This window comes from Fopius arisanus, unplaced genomic scaffold (assembly GCF_000806365.1).
Source record: "Fopius arisanus strain USDA-PBARC FA_bdor unplaced genomic scaffold, ASM80636v1 scaffold00046, whole genome shotgun sequence".
Lineage (NCBI taxonomy): Eukaryota > Metazoa > Arthropoda > Insecta > Hymenoptera > Braconidae > Fopius > Fopius arisanus.
The window spans coordinates 702,854-725,880 of record NW_011887785.1 but is presented as its reverse complement, the minus strand read 5'-3'; the positions used below and the strand labels follow the sequence as shown (position 1 = coordinate 725,880).

Here is a 23,027-nt window from a genome sequence, read left to right as displayed (position 1 = left end):
AAATCGGTCACTAAATAAATATGTAATCGATGGCAATAAAAAATTAATCGAACGATGAGTCGAATTTTTGGAATAATTCCCCTCGGGCTGGGATTATCGGATGGAAAAATTCTTCACTCGATTTTTTAAAACAACCATTGCTTCATTTTTCATCCGAATATTCACCCATCAATCTCGGATCATTATAAATAACAGAGTTTAAACAAATTGAATAAAACGTGAAAATCATACGATGCATTCAACTTCAATTTCGATGGATTTTCAGACTAAAAGTTTATTTGGATTATTCACCTAAAAAATTGGAATGCATATTTGGGTCAAAACTGGATATTTGAGAATTATTGGGTTTTCATCACGTGTCCAGCAGCTGTTTGGATTTGGCACAAAAAATATCGAGTGACCCGGGAGAAATTAATTTTCAGACCAATGAACTCAGGGACGTGGCCTTCAGTTCAGCGAAAAAAATATTTTGAGATCGATCTCATAGCTGAAGGATTTACCTGAGACTTTGCAAAAAAAAGTCTCAAAAATCTCCTCTCTATTCCGTCCTGAACCCCTCGAATAATCAAATATAAAAAAAAAATGGAAAACTTCCTCTTTTTTTTGTTTAAAAGCTGTTTGTTCCTCAGTTTCCTCAAGTCCACGGGCTCGTCATAAATAATAATTCCCCGTGAATAATCCACTCCATCAATTTCCGGGAATAAATGCCAAAAATTCAGGGAAATATTCTGGAGTAATTAAAACAAATAGTGGCAAATGAGGGTATGGCAAACAGGAAGTTGTGGGCGTGGATGAGCGATGGAGAAGGATCGATGAGGGCTGTAGTATCCCAGGGAATGAATATGCATCGTCCAGTTCGTGTCCTGACTTGAGAGCAAAATCCACGCGATTCGCCTCCAACATTTCAACAGGTAGTGGAAAATTTCCGTGGTAAATCAAGGCCGAAGGGATGTTTAAACCTGAGATAGATAAATTTTCATTCCAGGACACGATAAAGAATATGCAACAATCCTCTTCAGGATGACTTAAAAAATACTATTCCAAGTAATCCTATAAAAATAAAATAAAAATTCAAATCCACACAAGACCTTTACGACATCGTCATACCATTTTAACGACTGGAACACTCACTCACCTCAGACTATTTTACATTTTGACTTAAGTCCATCCACAATGTAAGTCACCAAAAAAATAAATAATGATAAAGAAAATAATGGGAGTGGATTACCCAGAGAAAATTCTTTCTTCAACCCACAATGAAATTATTTTCAACAGCTGGTGCTTTGATGTATGAGAGATAAAAAAACATTTCTATTCAGATCGTTTTTTGCGGTTGATCGAGGAGTGACACGAACCCAGAGGTGTAATTCCCTCCCTGAAATGGATGGATTGAATAAATCACTTAGGATAATATTCCAGCCGTCACCCTGTGGAGGACACTTGTTGCCCTTATAAACGGAGGGAACTCATAAAATCCCAGTTCATCGGTACAGATCGTGAGTTATTGTGCAACCGAGACAATGGGGTTAACGTTGAATATCATTAAGCCCTGGCTGATGCAACGCGGACTCGATCCACTGGTGCCACCCAACACTATCCTAAGAATAAAAAAAAAATATAACCGGATAAATTGAGTGCACGGAGAGAAATATTCAATAAAAATTACTGCTACTAAAAGGGCGGTTACACCAATTTTTTTTTCGATCTCCCATTAAATTCGGATTGATAAATGGATTATCCCCAATGGATTATCTAACATAAAAAAAATATAATTGATGATATTAATATTATTATATGGTATATACTTGGCGTAATTATAATGTATTGTCCAAACAAGTGGATTAATATAATTAGCTCAAGTACATCGATTGAAATAATTGATAAAAAATGAATTCAAAGGTGATACCAATGAAAATCAAGTGACTCTTGAGTATTTTGTCCGTCAGAGGATGAGCACGCAATGGCGATAAACTTCTCGTCGACTCCGTAGCCAACGATTTTCTTTCCACTCTAAAACTTGGAAGGATAAATCTACTCCCGTGTCTACTCCGCTCACTCCTGGTGGATCGCTGTCTTCCAACCACTTTCAAGCACAAATGGAGTCTTTTCCCGAGTCGGTGGTTATTTTACCCGATACGCTCGCCGGTTCTAGTTCAAACTTTAAATGTCAATTGAATTTATATGGCTGTGTCCCAGTGGAAAAGAAGACATGGGAAATATATTTTCTTCCATACGTCCATTTGTCAGCGTCAATGTATTCGATATGTATGATAGCAATCCCGAAATGTAGATCAAAGTATCAAAATTTTAATACTTTCCATTTTTTTTTTAATGTCTCAATTTAATCTGGTGAGAAAAATGTCCCAAAGAAATTTGAATCACGTATATTTTATAATTAATTCAAGTACATACTTTATACTTGAATCAAGTACACTTGAATATACTATACACATGCATACTTGAATAAATGAAAATATATGAAATATAATTAAAATAAATATTCCCATCATCATAATTTTTACTGGAAATTATATACTTTAATCAAGTATCAAGTATACTTTGTACTTGTTTAAAGTATTAATTTTTTATGGGTCTCAAAGTGATGGGTGAAAGTATAATTTTGTAATAGTGCGGATCGGTGGAACGCCCTTAAGGATAGAGCTACTTTAGTAAATTTATCAGGTTTGAGTCGCCATTGAGCCGACGAATTAATTAGGACTTTCGGAGGTATCCTGAGGATATTCTCGTCAACGATATTGCTGCAGATACGTCCCAAGCGAATACAAACCACAGTGCATTATACGCCACTAAAACCCAGCGCGTAGTTTAAACTCAAGGGGGTTATTGCACACCTCCAAGATAATACCAGGGATCGTATTACTATTTTACGTTTCGCGGTAATCAAGGGCTCCGGATGATCCCCTTATTGAGCATCAACCATCAGCTTCAGTAATTAAAGATGCTAATGAACTGTGGAATTTAAAAAAATAAATAACAACGATATTTTTTATATGACAGCTGTGGTAACTCTGTGACAATCTTATCAGAAGAAAATATATATTTTTTTTTGAAATATCCGCTTGTCACGTGAACCGAAATGGCCGCTGTCATTAGGGAACATCTGGATGGCATCTAATCAGTCGTCAATCATTCTGGAATTTTTTATTTCGATTGATCGTTGGTGGTTTGACACCATCGCCAGGGAAGTGTAAAATATGCAGGACCATTTGGATTTTTCCCGGTCATTGGCTTGAACCGGTGAACTTTTCCCACTGGTTACACGGAAAATCCCTTAACCGCTGGCCACACGTTCGGTCAGGCTCTCGTATATCACGAATAGATCCTTAAAGCTTCATCTTCTTTTTCCGGAGGTGAAGACGCCGCTACCTGCATTCAGAAAAATCACAGCCAACAGGCCATCAATTTCTCCAAGCGACACCAGTCCCTCGTCAAATGTCAATGTTACGAGTTTTGTCATTTTGACAGGATGACCTGGTCAATTTGCCCTGCATTGTCCGGGTGAATATTATATTGACGTTTTATTGCGGAGGTGAAATTGCCTCGCGGTATCATATCCCCAGACGGAATCCCTGGGTCGACGGGATATTTCAAGAATTTCAGTTGTTACCCTGGAATACTGACCCTCTAGCTATCACTGACCAATTCGGCTGCACTCAATCCTTCAACCGGAAATTCTATCGCATTCACCAGCATTCCATAATTGGCATAAATTACGATAATCTAGGAATTTAATTACGCTATCACGCCAGCTGCACGTGCCGAGATAAACATTAAAAATCACAAATTTATTTATTAAAAACCCATGAGAATCGGTTTGCAATAAATTTTTCTTTGTGTGATTTTTTTTTCTTATGTACCTCAACCCCTGGAGATTGCATTAAAAATCGAAATTTTTTATATAAATTATTTTTAACGATTTTCTCATTTTTATTCTCATCCGCGAAAACAGGGAGAGGGGTATTAACTGGAGCAGTGACGATACCTTTTTTTTTCTCCCTCAGTCTGTTTATTTGCGTCAGGTTGGCGTGTGGAAATTAAAGGCGAACAAGGCAAAAGCCAGAGTATCCTATATCTCGGTGATGGTCTTCTGAAGCCGAAGGGGAAAAGTGAATGGCCTTCACCCTTGAAGGTACCACGCAAAATCACTCAATCTTCCAATGCGGGAATTAAAAGGTCAAGGAAGACTGTCCGATGATCCGTGAACATTGTAAAAACAATCTCGAATAATAATTTGCAAAAAAAATTATGTACTTGAATTCAAGTATAAAATGGAATTAATTCAAGCAAAATATTTCGAGGATTCAATTATATGAATTGAATATAAAATAAATGTATTAATGCAGTTATTATGATTATATTAATATATTAATTTTAAGGATAAGGTATGTACTTGATTCAAGTATATATCATCCTCCGCGTGTGAAGTTTAATTTTGATAATAAATTTCTATCCGTGCACTGAATCACGATTCCTCAATTCTCATAGAAAATAAAAATAAATCTCCCACCGATACAGAGTTGAGAGACGGCTTTGTCTGGATAGACAGGCTATTTTCTCATCTTTATCTCGTCGGTGTTTCCCGATCTTTTCTATTTATTCTTGACCCTCGAGAGGAAGTTCACCGATAGACCCCTGAACGGAAGGATCACCGGAGAAAAGGAGATGCACGTAATATATACCACGAAGAAAATAGAACATCACGTACACCATAAACTCATCACAGTCAATACAACCTGTCCATGAATAAAATTTTTATTAATAAAAAAAGATGATAAAAAAAAATCACTCGCTCTGACGCAGGAGAGGCGCCTTATTTATCTCAACTTCCGGTTCATAGAGGATTGTAGGGACGTCATTCTGACGTAGGGCACACGTCTAGGTACTTCCGCGATTTAATAGCCAGTCGGTTGACCTGTCATTTATGGGAATTCATCTGAGAGATTTTTTATTATCTGTATTGTTGAATTTTATGAGTCGTTCTCCGTGGATAATGGATTATAATCAATGAAAAATTGATTGGTAAATAAAAAGTGACGAAAGCAATTCATTCAACATCAGTACATAAAGTATAAAGTATTTCTCGACTCATAAACATTATTCTGAGTCAAGTATCCTTTATACTTTAAATTCATACCGCGGTGTTAAAAAAAAAATGAATTACCATGATGAAAAATAGAAAATTGTTCTCGGTGGATTTTCCAGGAACGTTTGGGAATTTTTTTTTTCGAACGAAATCTTGAATTTGAATTGTTTGCCAGTGGAAAGCCGATTTTTTTTTGCAGCTCAGCTGCTGACGTATCCCGACAAACGATTGAGCTTCTCCTCACTCCATGTACCGATGGTACATGGATGCCTATGTACACGACAATTCTGGCCCATCCATTTTCCGGTCGTTGTTCGAGGAAAATAGGTTACAAATGGATCATTCACGAAGTGAACATGCTTCATGCCACCACCAATCATCACGATGACACTAGACGTGACATCAAGTGTACCAAGCCATTCATCTAATACAATTATTGTTCCGAATTCCCTGATCCGCCCTAATCATCAACAATTATATTCCTTGACAGCGAATTCGATGGTCGAGTGTCAAATGAGCTTTTCCAGAATTAAAGTACACGATTGGCTGACGATCTGTACAATTTCCGATCATTCAGAAAGTTCTGGACTCACCGATATTCATCAGGTTTGCCTCTCCCAGATGTCGAATGGCGTACAGATGCAGAAGACCAAATGCCAGTTGCATTCCAGTGGTCAGTAGGAGAGCTAAAAAACCAGCGGCACATACGAGCCATCCCCAGCCACCCTCCGGATAAAAATGTGCTCTCATCGTTGTTACATCCAGTCCTGAAGATAAAAAAATATAAATAAACGATGAAATGACTTTTCAAAGACCGACGATAATCCAACGGCAGAATGAGATATTAAAAATTCAATCTTTCATCTTCTCGAATGTTCATCAACTTTTTCAAAGAGTTATGGATCATCCTCATTTCGCGTCTAGGACATCTTCTAGGGCTCCTTCTAGGGCTCTCGGAGAAAAAATAAGAGTAGATTCGAGTAACGCCCACCAAAGTTATTAATATTTAATTATTAATATTCAATCGTAACGTCAAGCTTTAATGAGAATTTTCCTAATACGCTGTGGGTAGTTAGGGCGAATTTAATTTATTTATCTGACGGTAGGAGAAAATTCAGGGATCAATACTCTGATTATTCCTGGGTATTGATAGGCCCTTTTTTATGGTCTCAATGTTTTTTTTTTGGAAATATTGTTTTATGGAGAATAATTGAAATTTCTTTTTGAAATTCCTCCCAAAAATTAATCGATCTCTTTTCAAAACGCGACATTGTTATATCGACATATCGGGAAAACATGCCACGCAGTTCAATTAGTGATACTTCCATGGCTTGTTCACTGAAACCTTTAGGATATTAACCACCCGCGTATTCTGGATTAATAACTGGTTATCAATGCAACGTGACACGAATTCTCAAATCAATACCGCGCGTATGAGGTACATCGTGTGCACCCTGGAAATTGGGTAAAACAAACTTCAGGAGCTGGGGAAGGGTGGGATTGTATCGCTGGTCCGACCGGAAATGTCAATTATATGTTCAGATTTCGAGGCGATCGTAAAACGAAATTTTATCTACATTTTATCTACGATTATTCTTATTGTAAAAGTAAAAACACGAAAGTGAAGTTCGTCCGAATCGAAATATCTCGAAATGCGTGGGACTGACTCGCCATTGGTCGAGTCGACCCGCCGAATTCAAATTCGGCGCACAAAGCAATTGAAAACAAACGAAATAATGAAGACTTCAGGGCATCCAAGCCATTGGTCCTGGACCCCACCAGGTGAAAATTTTTCTTTCATATTCACCTGTTCGTCGGAGTGCTGGTACACATCGGTGAAGGCTGCGCAGGTCGCCGAGAACCCAATTTGTGTTCCCGGCCATGCTCTCGTCCATGTCCATGCAGCGCACACGAGGATCTGCAATGAAATAAAAAAAAAAAACATTTCAATTTTTTTTTTCTCATTTTCACCCGAGCTGCATGCAGATGCTGGAATATGAATGGAGAAATAGAAATAGTTCGGTTCAGTGTAATTGGTTAATTTCCTTTCAGAAGATAGAATGAACCTCCGGGTTATTAAAATCCCCGGATGAATAAGTCTCTCGTGAATAACACGAGAATCGGCGAATCGCGGATTTAATTAAACTCGATTAATCGCCCTAATTTCGGGATTCTCGTAAATTCAGAGGAGTTATTGGGGTATACAACGGCAAGTGGATGTGGAAAAAAAATCATTTTTTCTATTCGATATCTCGTGGAGGAAATAGTCGCGAAAAAAAAGTCATGAATTCGTGGGAATCCCATGATTTATTATTATCATTCAATCTAAAAATTCCAGGAATCTATTATCACGGAGAAGAAAGGTATAACCTAGAGCGATAATTTCGACAAGAAAAATCAGTTCTCATCCTGGTATTAGCGTGTAAAATTCATTCCACGGAATGAGATAAAACTATTCAAAAAGAATGTAAAGGGACAAGGATAACCTGGATAAAACGAAATCCTCGGGACATTGATAATGAAATTCAAGCATTTTCCCTCCTCCGTTACCGGAGACAAAACGAACAAGTTTCGGATCTATTGTGTCCCTCGTCGTCGCCCTCTCGCAATATTCTTTTTCCCAAAGATATCTCGGGACAAAACTTTATTCTTTCATTGTAAAAATAATGAACTTCCACGAGAAGCGATGACGCGAATATAACTTCATCGTCTTGTAATCTCTCCGTCCCTGGAGAATAAAAATCCGGAGGATTTTAATCGAGTGCATCGCCACGAATCGTATTTTTCCAACTTTTATCTCCCCCTTTTTTTTTCTGTAGAGAGATGAATAAAATCTGTTGCATGGACCAGCGGATCGAGTAACTCCACTTGTTTTCTCAGTGGAATAACAGGGAGTAAGTGCACTCGATGTAGTTTTCCTTTTGTACGATGAATGCGGTATAGCAGCTGTCGGGTCTATTCCACCGGTTCGATCCGACGTACCTCTCGTCTAAATAACGACTGATATAGTTGTAGTATCACAGAGATACTATGAGCATAACTCTCAAGTATTCTCGTCTTGGAGAAATATTGAGAGTAATATAGAAATTCTCAAGACCTAGACCTTCGGTATTCGATGTTACAAATTCTTTGCCAGCAATATCGCATTTTCAATCCTTCATTGCCGTTCACGTGGATTAATTATTCACTGGATCAATGGAGTCTCCATGTGCCCTTTCTTTGACAGGTCAAATCTCAAAATGAAGTTCTATTCTTCAGGTGTCCACTGCTATCACCAATTCCAAATCCCTGGAATAATCAGATACTGATAATTATTATTCGTCGAAGTAATTGATAATTTTTTCTCTTCACCTGTAATTCACAGCGATGGTGAAACTCAAGTTCCACTTCAACTGCAGCAATCAATTACTTCCGAGGAGTGACTCCAGTGTTATCTAATCGTCGTCAGCAGTATCTACAGGTCCTTTTCGAAATTCTCGAGGCAGAAAATAGTGACTTATGTCTGGCCACATCAGGAGATGTTCGCAGGGGCTGTGTTTTAGTGTAATACATAAAAGGTACATGGGTACTAACAGCTAGGGATGCATTACACTCGGGTGGATTGCAAGCCACTGGGACAGGCTGTGGTGGACAGGCCACAAGACAAACTAGTCTGACTAGTCTCGACGTTGGGAAGAAACCTAATCCTGTTAATTATTCTGAAATAATTATAAGCTGGTAGAATATTTTTTTTGTAACTCAGTAATGAGTTACTCCAGTTTCTCCATTTTCAAGGTCATCAGGTTTTTACTGGAGGTGAGAATGAGGGAGTGATTCGAAATTTTATTTGACATTCTACTGCATTTTTTTTTAGAATTTCCTATTAAATTCTTTATCTGTGGAAAAATCGGTATATTATTTCTAGATCTCATTACAAAGAAATGTTTCATGTTGTAGTCCCAGTGGAGACTATGAAAATCGATATGAGATGTATGGGACGGTCGTGGGTTTAACGGAAAAATGCAGTGCACAGTATATTTAAAGAGAAACGTTACCCAATCCGCAAAATAAATTGTGGTTTATGCCCCCATAGCTGTCTCACATTTTTCCCCCATTTTTAATAAAGGAGAGTTACATCCAAGACAGACGATTCTCCTAGAGTGAAAATAGCGTCACTATTTAGGAATTTTTTGGACGATTGGAGATCATTTGGAGTTGCAAATGATTTTGATCAGGAGCTAGAGGAATTAGTTTTTTTTTTTATTGTTTATGGAAAATTATTTGACGTGGGTGCAAGAAAAATCGGGGGATGATGGGACGGAAATTTATAAAATATAGGATATTGTCGAGTCAATAGAATTAATGTAGGGAAAATGCCATTGGATTGGTCTGAGGAACGAGAACATGAAGAGTTGATGAGGTCGGCTTTGCTTTTGGGAAGATATCCCTAGACGTTGGCTTGCATAATGAGAAAATTCATGAGACCGGGCTTGTCATCTCGGGATTCTCATTAATCAATGCCTCACGTTTTTCCGACCCTTCGTAAAAAAATAAAAATTGTTTACTAGTTGAATTTGATTCTCGAAATTCTGAAATCAAGATTTTTTATTTAAATCTCGTAAGTCCCAAGGAATTCCTTCAGTAAATTTCCAAGTCAATTCAAGTCATGACTCGAAGTCTGAAGTCTCGAAAGAAAGTTCGACTTTTCGAGGCGTCAATGGCGAATGTACAAACGACTGAAAGACGAGAAAAAAAAAAAGTTGGAAAATTGTTTGAATAAATGAATTACGATTTAAATGACAAGAAGAAACCTAAAACGAGGAGAAGAAAACGGAGACGTCTTAATGGCTTGAAAGCTGCACTCGAGTAGTCGAGGCATAAACGGGCAACAGCCGCGAGATGAAAGATATTTCACAGTTGTAGGAGGTGAAGCCATAAAAAAAGAAGTAACCACACAACAGAAAAGGTGGAGATAAAAGTTGAGACAAAAAAAAAATTCAGGGCGAGTGGCTTTTCATGGCAAATAGTCGATACTGATGTACGGATCCTCGGGTTATCGTGTTGGTGGTAAGGAGGATAGGTATTTCACTTTGAGGAGAAAGAATGAGAATTTCCTGCAACCCCCACGGGTACAAAGGACTGTGACGCGTGATTTCTCGATGAAAACGTGCGAGGGATTCACAACCGAAGGGAAAACATCGGAAAATGCGGAGAAATTCAGCTCCCGGCATCAGAGAACATCTTGCAAGAGAAATACAAAATTTTTTGAGACAAGGGATTCTCGTCCAATTTGTCAGGAATAAAAAATCCAGACATTCTAACTCGACTGCCACTTCAATTCATGGATTACTTCAATGTCTCCTAGTCTAAGTTTGCGAGAGTTCAATGGAAATCAATGGAATTTTTCTCAAGGAAAAATAACCGAATGAATTCCCAGCAACCGGGAAATGATGAAGTTCTCCGCACAACTTTCATCATTACGCAAGTGTATTTGCACATCATGTTCATCACTGCTAATTGGAATAATGAGGATTGCAAAACGAGGCAGATCAAACACTTTGCAGTGATATTCCAGAAGCAACTCAATGCGCCTTGTTTGTACCCTCCCACGAATTCCCAACGCGGATATTCAATTTCATCTATCGATCCAATTACTCGACATTCCGTCGTCGATGCATAAATGCTCATTTTTTAAAAAGTCTATTACAATCTTTAACATCCAATAATCATGAATCAACAGGATGATGGGTTAGCGCCAACGCCATAGGAAACATTTTAAATGGAACTCACGCCTCTGGAAACTTCTCTTTTACTGTTTATCTTTCCCTCGGCTTTTTATTTTCTTCTCCTTCAATTTACCATTAAACTGTTGTAATTTCAAATTATTGCTAATAGTCAATTGTGTTGAGGATTGTTGAACATTTTTTGGAACATAAATTGAAGATTTTTTCCGAGATTTATCAGCGGATTATTTCTTGGAATATTTCTCCCCTCGGAATTTAATACACGAAAAATTACGGAAATCAATCAGTTCCCTGCAAATAATTACCCCGAAGTTATGGTATTTTCTCTCCGTCGTTTCCAACCCAAAACTGTGTCGAATCTCGTGTCAAAACCGAAGCCATCAATTGCCATTCCCCTCAATTCCTTCGCTCCCCACTACCTCATCAATTCCGGTTAACAAACTATAATTAAAGGTCCCCCAAACCATCAAAACAATTCCCTCTTCCGCCTTTCCTACCCTCTCAAGAATTTCCTCCAAAAAACCACTAGATTCCCAATTCTCATTATCCCAAAATATTAATTAACAAATTGATTAATCAATTAATTTTTCATAAATAACCGATAACCAGTAACCGATGGAATATCAATAATATATATTTATATATTATTAATAAAATAATAATTTGAAAATAAAAAAAATTCCTAGATGTTAACCGGTAATTTCCCGTTAAAATATTCAGTAAATGAATAAAAAAAATTGCGATAAGTAGATGATCAAGTGGATATTTAAAATAATTACCGTCAATCACTCGTCGCACGCGTACTTTCACACGATTTGTTTTTTAAACCCGCGGAATACCACTGGAATTGTTCTATTTACGTCCGAGAGAGACCACCTACTGTGCGAAACGACATCCGTTCTCCAGCAAAAACATTTTATTTCAAGTACTCACTCACTAGAATTAGCGCCTTTTACGGTATCATGTGACCAGTCCCTACGAGAGGCATCCGAAGGGCATCCCCTCGGCGAAAACTTAATCCAATTCTACTTAACCTATCCGTTTAAGCCTAAGTCAACCTGATAATCATCAACTTTATTTTTAGAACGAGCGAGCGACAGCTGCGAAAAATTGTTTTTGGGCGGATTCCATAGGCCAATCCGAAGTGGCTAATCCCGTTGCTCCAGTGTCATTGGTAAGTACTGTTAATTATTCTACGACTGTCACGCCTCCCGTGGTCAAGGTTGACATCCCGAGGTCAATGCCATGGTCGATAACTAGATTACTAAGTCGATAAACTCTCGACGCTCACCTACGATACGGAATTCAGTGGATCCAAGTCAGTCTGGATCAAATCCTCTTCAGGATTTTTCGATCAGAATTTCAGGGTGGGATCTAGTCGGATTTGGAAAGGGTGAAGGCAGCCAGGTACTTGTGATACTAGCCTGATGATCCAAAGACTGTACGTCAGACTCTGATAAATCCTCATTTGAGTCTTGTTAGTCCTTACCAAGATAATTTAAGTTGACGAAGTCTCAAATTAACTAGCCTTCAAGCCTCTAACGGGGACTTATCAGTCTTAATTTGGGACTTCGGAGAGACAGAATTAAAATTGTCTTTCAATTTTTATCCTTTCCTCTGTTTTTGATAATTATTGAGATGAATAATAACTCAGAAAAATTGAAAATTAAATTCTCGAAGCTGTAAAATATAATCCGACCTATTTCATCAAGCCAATGGCAATATGCAAACGGTCGCATATGTCCAGTGCACACGGTAAATAGGTAATCCAGCGGATGTATCGTTGGGTTAACCGCGATAAAATCTCGTAGATTTGACTCACCCCAGGATGTCAGAATTGGACGAATAAACAATAGGGGATGAATGCGGGAATGAAGGGGATGCGGAGAGCGTTAACATCGTAAATATTCCAGATTTATGCTAATTGAAAAATGAACTTAACTCACCCCCGTGGTAGGAGTTACCCCGGTGCGGCGTGTACGTGCCGTTATGACCGTCCATACAGTGACTCGGTGTGTAATACTGCACTGGTGTATGAGGTACGTAATTATTTGGTGTAGCCACGTGCACCGGGTGGCAGTGGTGGCATCGTCGTGGTGTTTCTGGAACCTATTTTATTTTAATATTAGGAGTTGGGCATTAATATCTTTGTGATACAACCGAAAATATACAGTTAACACATTAATGCTAGTCTCTGTATTTTTTTTTCATCACCATGTGCGGGAAAGTAACTTTTCCGCACTTGTTGTGAAATGTACTTTTTTTATTATTTCAATTTCTACCAATGATATTTTTTCTTTTGATAAAGAATTGATTACAATACGCGATACGCGATACGCGATACGCGAATTCCAGTCAATTATGCACAACGATTTCCAGCGATTTTTCAAGTGCATCGATAATATATTTTATCCAGATGTATAATTTGTTGCATTGCCCCAGTAAAACACCATTTTCCGGGTACAGTACTCTCCGAGTCGTTGAAAATACCGAGAATTAGTGATTCAGTTTGACAAGAAAAATCCTCTCACAGTCCATTAGCTCTGAGTATTACAAAAACAGATTTTCGATACGTAAATCCACGCTCTTCACTAGTTCCCCTGTTAATGGACAACAAATCTTCCCTCCCAAATGTATACTCCATTCCAGCCATTTATTCACTCTCATTAATCACCACGACGAGTATAAACAAATGAAAAGTGTGCAATAATCTTTTACCCCAAAGCGATCTTCCTCTGGAGTAACGGGTTTATATGCAACTGCGACTTTCATCCCGGAAAATCGTAAACTTAGCGTGAAGTCTGGTCTCCCAGGAAACCCCGTTAAAATATATATTCCAGGAGGTTCTGTCTGTTCTCTCAAACGCTCAAAGTCGCTTGATATTTCATGCAAATGGATTACCCCATTTTATTTTTACCCATTGGATTTATTTACCATTTTTCTCCCATTGCTCTACGATTTTTCTCGTGATATCGGAGAAGGAATTGCATAAGGGTATTAAATAAGGTCTGAAAATAAATATTTCAATTTTAATCATGCCACTCCAAAGTTGAACTTCAAGATTCAATATTCAATGTTTTACCCACGCGTGACCTTTGTGTGGGTTTAAATGTAAAAATCCTGAGTTTGACCTTCGAGTGACCTTTGTCCAGGAAATGAAAATAATATGGGGATTTTCGATATTTTTGTTTTGATCGTCATATTGACCTCTGCGAGGGTCAAAGAATCAGTCTTCAAATAGCAAATACTTTGAAATGACCTTCACGAAGGTGAAACATTGACATTAAAATGTCAAAGCAATCTCAATATGCCACATTTGACCCTCATTGACCTTCATGAGGGCCAACAAAGCCAATCCGGCGTTCTCTTCAAGTCGTTGCGTAATAATTCATGCAAATCAATTACCCCACTTTATATTCTCACCCGTTGAATTTATTCAGGGTTTACCACTCTCAGTACTTCGATCTTTCTCATCAAATCAAAGGGAATTTCAAGGGGGTGGGTAATTACCTGAGAGTGCTGGGATCGAAGGGACCTGATCGATCCTGCTGGATGGAGTGAGGGTACACTGCCGGTGAAGCTCATCGCCGAGTTTCTGCAACCACCAGGTGTAGACCAGCCACCCCTCATCCCGTGTGGTCCACCCCATCCCACACTCCCACCCCCGCACTCATCCACCAACATCATCACTGGGTTGAACGGCACATTAGGACGAGTTTACGGGCATTCGATAATGATTCTGCACTTTTTATTTTTATCACCTCCACCCCAAGTTCCGCCCCTTCTACCCTTACGCGTTCATTAATCGAACGTCGTAATAGTTCTTGTGCAATGGCGATTGTCTTTCTTGATCATTTTCGATCATTCTACCCCCCCGTGATCGGTAACATCATCCCCACGGTTCATTGAATTCTCATCTTCCGGTTGGTGAGGTTCATGCGGATATTTCGACACCGGTATTCGTGATATCGTTGGATTTTGCCGGTTTCCTTCAAGTGTCTGTAATCAATGCAAGCAGAGAAATATTATGCAGACATGCAATTAGGCCAGATAGCGTGGGTTGCTTTATGAAGCTAATTAATTTGGCGAGGAGGAACAAAAGCTTGGGGTAGTCGTCGATAATTCTGACCTTCATGCGACCTTCATGGGTGTCAAACGTTGACAGTCAAATTTATTCCCACTTTGCCGCGGGTTAATCTTCAATAGGGACTCGGATTAATCTTCAATATTCAAGGTTACCCTCCAGACTGAAGACATAATTTTTCTTTGAAGCTTTACGATACGATTTCCAAAAAATAATGGTCAACTGGAGGAAGTTAATGCGCAACGGGTGTCTCTTTTTTTTTATCCCCTAATCCAAAGAATAAATGAATACGTAAATAATAAAGATTAAATTGCCCGACAATGTTATACTTTCAAATATATCCCCTATTCTCATAAATCACTGAAAATTATGTGTCAACCCTCCAAACAGGGGGATGTAACAAGCAAGCTTTAACGCGAAAGCTTCGGACTATCGTGGGCATCACCCGTCGCTGGAATATTTAATATGTATGAGAAGGTCTCACCAACTGCAGAAAACAAAATCAAGCTCAACCCAGACCAGTCAAGAAATGCCACTGAGATTTATCTTTGGAATGTTCTTTATGCTTTCGCGAAAACGCCATTGGCCATCCTCTCCCCAACCGCCTGTCAAGTTGGCAGCCAACAGTTTTTTTTTTCTCCACTCGGTATGTGAAACTTGAGAACATTCAAAAGTCAAAAAAAAATTCACTGCACCTCAAACTTATTCTCATGTACCGTGAATCAATATTTGTCAGCGGAAAATTTCTACTTGCTACTTGAAGTAGCTCCACAGCTGCCGCAGGCTCAAAGATTATTGACAGTTACTAAAGAATTCCAAAAAAAATCGATTACATTTCGAATCAGAATTCAATAATCATTTGAATTATATAAAAAATTCTTCAAACAAATTCGCAGAAAGATAATTTCACTATTTGAAATATCTCAATTCCCCACAATTTTTTTTTCAAAATTCAATTTCAAAGAAAAAAAAATGATATTATAGCACAACAAAAGAATGATATATTCATCGAAAAAAGGGTAAAAAAAATGACGTATAATCTGAAAACTGAATTCCATTTCCACGCCTTCCCCCGAGAAAATCAATTTAGTTATTTTACCCTCTCCCTCTCATTTCCATTTTCTAATTTGAATTCATGAATTTACGATGCAAAGAGTAAAAAGTAAAATCCCCAGTTGTTTATAACGCGAGAGGCCCCTCCGACAAAAATACAGAGTGAATTGCATTATTAGTATGCCGTCGAGATATCTCGCCTCCTCACCTTGCCCTCGCGGCCTGCACAAAGCATTTTAGAAATTTTTCGTTGGTATTCACCTCACGCACGTTTATACAATAACGGTACAACCCAGTCTACGATAATTGAGGTAATACTGCGCATACGTCGCTCATGTCAATACAGAGATATACGAAATGAATTGAAATTACCCACGAGAGATATTCATTGTTCTGGAAATTGATATTATCTGCATGAATGAATTTTTATATTTGAATTCTCCCTTTGTCGAAATATTTTTACTATTCCCTCATTTTTATTTCCACCCACTCCCCCTCACCACCTATTTACATGACTGAATTTCATTTTTAAAAGAAACAGCCACGAAATACCAGTCCCAAAATAATTGGGTACTCACCCCCTCATGATATTTAATATTACTACAAATAAAAAAATCTATTATACAATACATAAGTAAAAAATTATGTACATATTCAGCGAAAATAATGATCTAAATATTTTATTTTTATTTATTATTTATTTTTATTATTTTTATTTTTCATTTTATTTTTGGTTAAAAAAGTTTTTTGGAGTTAATTCTCCGAGTATCAAAGTTTTTGGATTTTCACCCTCAGGAAGTGACTCCAAATATATCCGTAAGTGCAGAGGGATGGTCTCTGGGTTGAATAAGTGTTTGGTTTTCCGTTATCGCTGAAAATGTCAACAGAAAAGACCTCTAGACCTGAGTCTAGCCAACAATATCAGTCACACGAAGTGGGAAGTAGTGCAGAGTATCCGCGGGGGGTAAAAACTTTCAACTCAAGCGATTTTTACTTTTATTTTTGCCACCAAGAAACGACTCGTCGCCCTTCTGTTGTATTTCTCGTCTCGCGGTCGCTTTTCCAATTAGTGCCCTGGCCTCAGCGGTTTTCCTTGCTCTCTTGAATCTCCCCTGGATACTTTGTGATTTTCTTCACTACATTTTGTTTTACTTGCCGTACAACTCATTTCCCAGGGAATCATTTCTTTTCCTGTGAAACATTGGTTGGTTCATTGTAAAAAGAATATTGGATTTGATAAATAATGGAGAAGGTAAATAGACTTTTGTCATCAATAGACTCACGATAGTTTGAAGTGTCAGGATTAATTGGTCATTGTCCAGGTCCGACGATGAATAGTCTCTCGGATATTTGGACAAGATATTCCATTTTTTGCTCACGAAAATTGAGGATATGTTTCAGAAGGACAATGACAGTCCAGATAGCGTCCATCATCATGAAGAATCGAATTGCTCCGGTAATATCGCGTTTCATTTTGGCACTTGGACCTTTTTCGATATGAAGCTGCAAAATAGAGGAGTCCCTTGACGCGTGTACACACTCGGGAGTTAAAAAAAAAACCTTGAGGGGAAAAAAAAAGTCAAGTCGATAGGCCAAAACGTCTACGAACGTCTGCGGTGTAGGAGAAATGGGAAAAGAGGGTAATCCCACTAGATTGAATCCACCCTCGAACGAAAGTTCGACACCTCACACCCGATCTTGGATTCATCCTTTCTCTCATCCTCTCTATTTTCTCCGGGTGTCTTTTTATTCCAACGTCGAACTCCTCTATGAAAACATCTCCGTAGGGCTGTCATCGAAAGCTCGATTTAATTCAACATTTTTCTCTCGTACCAATTGAGAAGAGAAAGGACGAAGTCGTTAAACTTGAAAATTTCTTTTTTCCTCCACTCACTTGTGCATTTTTTTCAATTCTTCATCCATTCTTCATTTTTTCTAGAGTATCGATTCACCCGAATTGCAATCCCTGAAATCGATTTTTTTCTCATTCACCGAACACATTCGGGGTCTAGGGATGAATGAAAATAACTGGAAAAAAAAAATCACAATCCACAGTGACTTGGAGCTTCCGGATGAAATGATTTTCTTTTCACCGTTCTTTTTATTTTCGGTTGGATAGTCAACGAAAAGCCCCGGGAATCTGCTTTTCTTCTCCAACACATTATCTCGAATGACAAAAAGGGGACAATTTGACTGAGCAAATATTATACCAAAACTAGAGTGCACGGTTACATTTATTTTTTTTATTTAGCAGACTACTTCCTAATATTTTCGCTTCAACTCACCGGAAAACTTTACGTCTCTTCCATCCCTTTATTGTTGTAAATATATTGATAAAAACCAATGCATCGTCCACTTGGAAAGTTTTCTTCACACGTCAGCTGCTTCGATAAATAATATCTCCGGTTTGTTGTAGTGGGTAAAAGTTTTAGTCGCCGCGAAATTATCGGGGAAAAAGTCCACCCTGACACATTGTCGGTTTAAGCCGGAAAGCTCTTGGAAAATAAAAAGTTGAGATCCCAAACGCTTTTCCCTTTGGCACGAGCCTTTTTTTTATCCTGTTGTAGGCAAAACCAACTAAACCACTACTTCAATATTTTTCATCTCCGCAAAAGCATGCATGGGGTTACGAAGATGAGAATGGAAAAGTAGGAAATGGAAATATGAAATTAATTTTTCAAGGACTTAAAATTATCTCAATTCCACAAACGCAGCAATTTTTCAACTTTTCAACTTTTTACATCAACAGAATTATCATTTTTCGGAATTATCTCGTTGAAATTCAACCGATAGTTGTTCAAGGTCACCGTTGACTTGGCGACCTTGGACAACTATTTGATGGACCATTCATGTCTTTGGAGAACTATATTTTTTTTTCATTCGCGGAGAATGAAAGAACAGAGAATAAATTTTCTTAGATTAAAAAATTATCACTATTTTACAGACTCAACACTCCATTAACAATTTCACTCGTCGTAATTTAAAATGAGTTTACAACTTTTTTACAGTCAACTTTGTCTGCAGCTGGATGCCTTTCTTCTCCATTCCTCTGTTAAAATCCTGAAATACGTGAATTCAGATGGAGTAAAGGAGATTACAGCGTCAACTATGCGTGCCAAGTTTAAAGTTCTTAATGTTTTTCCATAATAGTTGTAGAAATAATGCAAAATCGTGCTGGTACGCGCGACTTCAATTATTATACTCGAGCACGAATGTAACCCACAGGTGTTGGCGTTGACACCAGAGTCTCTCAGTTTAACAATGTCACGTTAAAACGAGGAACTTTCAGTAATCGACTTTTGTCCCGAGCCATTTGCCCTCAACCATTCGTATTAAAACAATTATATCGTCAGGAAATTGCAGCGTTAAGCATTTTTTACACTCCACAATAATTATTATTAAAATCGTTAAAACCCCGTAATTATCAACGTCAACAACTATTTCCCAAATTTAACAACTAGTTATTAAAACCCCCAAGGAATAATGCTAATCATTTTGATAACTACATCCCATTAAAGTTTCGAAAAAAAAAAATTGTAATCGGAATAATTTTTCAAAATTTTCAAAAAATGGAAAATGTTTCCGAAATTTTTTTTTTGAAACAAAAATTTTTTTTTCAATTATATTTTTCAATTTTAATTATATTGTTGTTTTCTTACTTTTCTAATTTTTCAATATTTTAAAAAAATACGCTATCTAAATTATTAAAAAAATTATTCTATTCAAATTTTTGAAAAATTTGGAAAAAATATTGCGATGACAATTTTTTTTCACCGGAATATCTGGGAGACGAGAACAATTTCTGCTCATTCCATAAATAAATGACTCCTCAATAAAAAAAAATAATAATAAAACTTAAAAAATAGTTATCGATCATTCTCCGCGAATGTCACCTCCTCTGAACCTTGAGAGGAAACCTTGTAGCAGAACTATTCAGACAGGTAGTCTAAAAATTCATCAGGGAGACTGTAGGTTTTAAAAAGTCCATTCATTCAGAGAATGTAGCAACACAGAGCATCCGGGGAAGTTGGTAAAGCCGTGGAGACATCAGGTTTGAATGGAGGTGTATTATTGATTTCATCCCACGCAACTTGTGCTCCCAACACGTACCCTCTCAGTGTATGTACCCTTCCACCCTCAGCATCCCTTGCCCTCTGCTCTGGTCGATCCTCCCTTCCTGTCCCTCTCACCTCGGCAATGTTTGCACGAGCTCGCAGCACCGGGGAAACCCCGGTTACCAATGCTCTATATAACTCAACGCTTTTTAGTCTTGCCGGTCAAAGTACACTCCATAGACTTGACAAACGTAATTGGACACCACAATGTCATGCCATCACTGCTATTCCAGTTTGAACATTTGTCACTGGAGGGGAGACAGAATCGGTGCCATTTCCACAACTCCACATTTTTCTCTATCGCCATTCAAATTTAAAAATATTTTTTTTTAATCACAAATAGTTATGCCATTGAAAAAACTGGTTAGACTAAAATTAAATAATTTCAATTTAAAATTGAGATTTCTCCGGGGAACTGTTGGTTTATTTTTTCTTTTTTTTTTCTTTTTTCACTGAATTTTTCTCGAGTCGAGAAAATATGAAGGCGTAATGATATCAGTCGTTTCCCCGAGCATCTGAAAATGTTATCTCCCGTGATATTATTTCCGAGACGATCCAATGACGAAGTTAAGTGCAACCCAGAATTCCATGACGACGTGACAGCGGTTAATTCATGTGTTATAGCGAGCGAATAAATTTATCCGGATGATAAAAAGCTGATTAAATGTCATGAGCAATAAAAAATGAAAAAAAAAGAGGGCTGGAGTATCTGGAAGTTGAGGGTAAGGATAATGTCTTCTAAATTTACAGCCCGAAGGTCATAAAAATGCAATCCAACGGTCTCTCGTTGATTTTTGAACCGTGAAGATGATAAAATAATGCACTCACCGTTGTTACCACTCATCCATGAAATCTTCCGGTTGTCTGATAATTCATTTCGTCCAGTTCCATAAATAACAAAAATTTTAAGTGATGTACTATTAATTAATGGATGAATCTCACCGAGATAATGCTGCATTACATGTGTATGTGTTCATGGGATTAGTTGGAGTATAGTGTAGGCCCATCCCAGTCGTTACTTGACGGAAGTACCGATGTACATACGATGAAGGCGAATAGAGACAGATTGCGCTGGCATATGCATCTCTACTAGGTATTTGAGACCGATGTATAGTACTTCCGGATATAGCTGATGCTTGCTAATCAATGGTGACAGCTTGACACATTCTCATAAGCGATTAGCCCGTCCGGAGTTAATTAGAATGTTTGTGAAAGGTCAATTGCCTGGTAAGTGAGTCATCGAATTAATTACTGCTGAGGAAATCTGACTGGAAGTCCTTGGCCCTCAAGTTCAATAATTATGTCATTGATTTTAACAGATTGTTTATGAAAATCAGTAATTCCGACGTTAATTCATGCTGGATAATTGACTCGAGATAATCTTTAATGAAATTTATTTAAATGGAATGAAATCATTGGGAGGGAATATCTGGGTTAAAAAATTGGAATTGCAATATTTTTTCCAAATTTTCAAAAAATTTCTGGACAACTTTTCAGAAAATTATTGTTTGAAAAAAAAATGGGAAGCAAGACAATTGTATTTTTGGGAAACGTTTTGAAAAAGTTTTCAAAAATTTGTTTCGTAAATTTTTTAAAATGATTTTCTAGAAATTTTTGCGAATATAATTTTTTTGATTTTTCAATATTCTCCAAAAAAACGCCATCTAAATTATAAAAAAATATTTCCTATTCAAATTTTTGAAAAAGTTTTCAAAACCTTTCCGCAAAATGAAATTGTTTTGTCCTCCGATTTTTTTCGTTTCACAAAAAAAATATCCGAAAAATTTTCCCGAAATTTTCCAAAAATTTCGAAAAAAAATATTCCAATGACAATTTTTTTTAACCCGCGTATATATCGATGAGATATTTTGAATGGTGGATAGGTCAATTGCGCGCGGGAGACTGTATTTAAACAACTACGATACGATTGAAAGAGCAAGTGAACTCGGGGTAAATAGAGAGTACAAAAGGTACGAGAGCTGCAACAAAAAAAAAAAAAAAGTTTTGTAATCTAAACCCACGGATTGAACTTGTTTTTCCTCTAATACTGAAAGCCATTTTTCACTCTTTTTTTTCTTTTTTTTCTTTTTTTTTATTTTTTCTTTTTTTCTTTTTTTTCTTTTTTCTTTTTTTTTTCTTTCAAAGACGATCGATTTATCGTTGAATGGTGGGACTCCGCACACTGACCGAATAAAGCTTCTACCGTATAACCTGTTACACCTACTCTGTTGCCGCATCGGTGACTGATCGGTGAAGGGCATTAACTACTTGCCCAGCCCTTGAAATCCCCAATAATCGATTTAAGGAGAAAATCAATTATCAATTAACAAATATGAAGCACATTTGCACCCCAAAAATCCCACCGGAATAATTTCCATAGGAATTAATTATCACTGTTAATTATTTTTGTTACGGATAATTATTGATGAAAGAATAAATAATGATGATGAACGAGGGGGAATTATTTCGAGGGGAAATTTTCACGGAGTAATTAACTCGGGGAATTGATCGGTATTGAATGAAAAAAGTTGGGATTGATTCGCGTCGAGAAGTGTTTCTTCGTTCTAGAAATGTCAGTCACGGGTTTGAGGGAGATTCATGGATTTGATGAGAATTTAATAAATCAGATGGAATATGTTGTGAATGCAATATCGAAATTGATGAGAAGGATTTAATGCCACTGCAACGACGGACGTTTCTGAACCGATCCGGGTAATTTATTTCGTGATCTAGTTGAGATTTCATTGGGAATTCTCAAATTAATTCCCATGAAACTGAAATAAAATTTTTAATCGATAAATTCTTCAACAATTCCCCCAATTAAATTACGATAATTTACCCTGTTGTACAGATAATTCTCCATTTATTCTCGGTATTTATTTTTTGATGGTCCTATGGATTTTTAAAATTTATTTCGTGTTCTAGTTGAGATTTCATTGGGAATTCTC

General features: G+C 37.4%; 1 protein-coding gene across 3 annotated transcripts in view; it reads right to left on the bottom strand.

Moving 5' to 3' along the window:
• The window catches only part of LOC105267425 (monocarboxylate transporter 10), a 46,317-nt gene that overhangs the window by 11,546 nt on the left and 11,744 nt on the right, over window positions 1-23,027 (bottom strand). Inside the window, exons 2-5 of one of the 3 annotated variants that reach the window (XM_011306268.1) lie at window positions 14,338-14,826; window positions 12,774-12,936; window positions 6,912-7,022; window positions 5,698-5,871 (exon numbers count right to left, since the gene is read on the bottom strand). In XM_011306268.1, coding sequence (XP_011304570.1) covers window positions 5,698-5,871; window positions 6,912-7,022; window positions 12,774-12,936; window positions 14,338-14,514 — 625 coding nt within the window. In that variant the 5' untranslated portion in view covers window positions 14,515-14,826. Of the gene's footprint in view, window positions 1-5,697; window positions 5,872-6,911; window positions 7,023-11,606; window positions 11,836-12,773; window positions 12,937-14,337; window positions 14,827-23,027 lie in introns of those variants that run through there. The other 2 variants (XM_011306269.1, XM_011306270.1) reach the window with 2 other exon arrangements.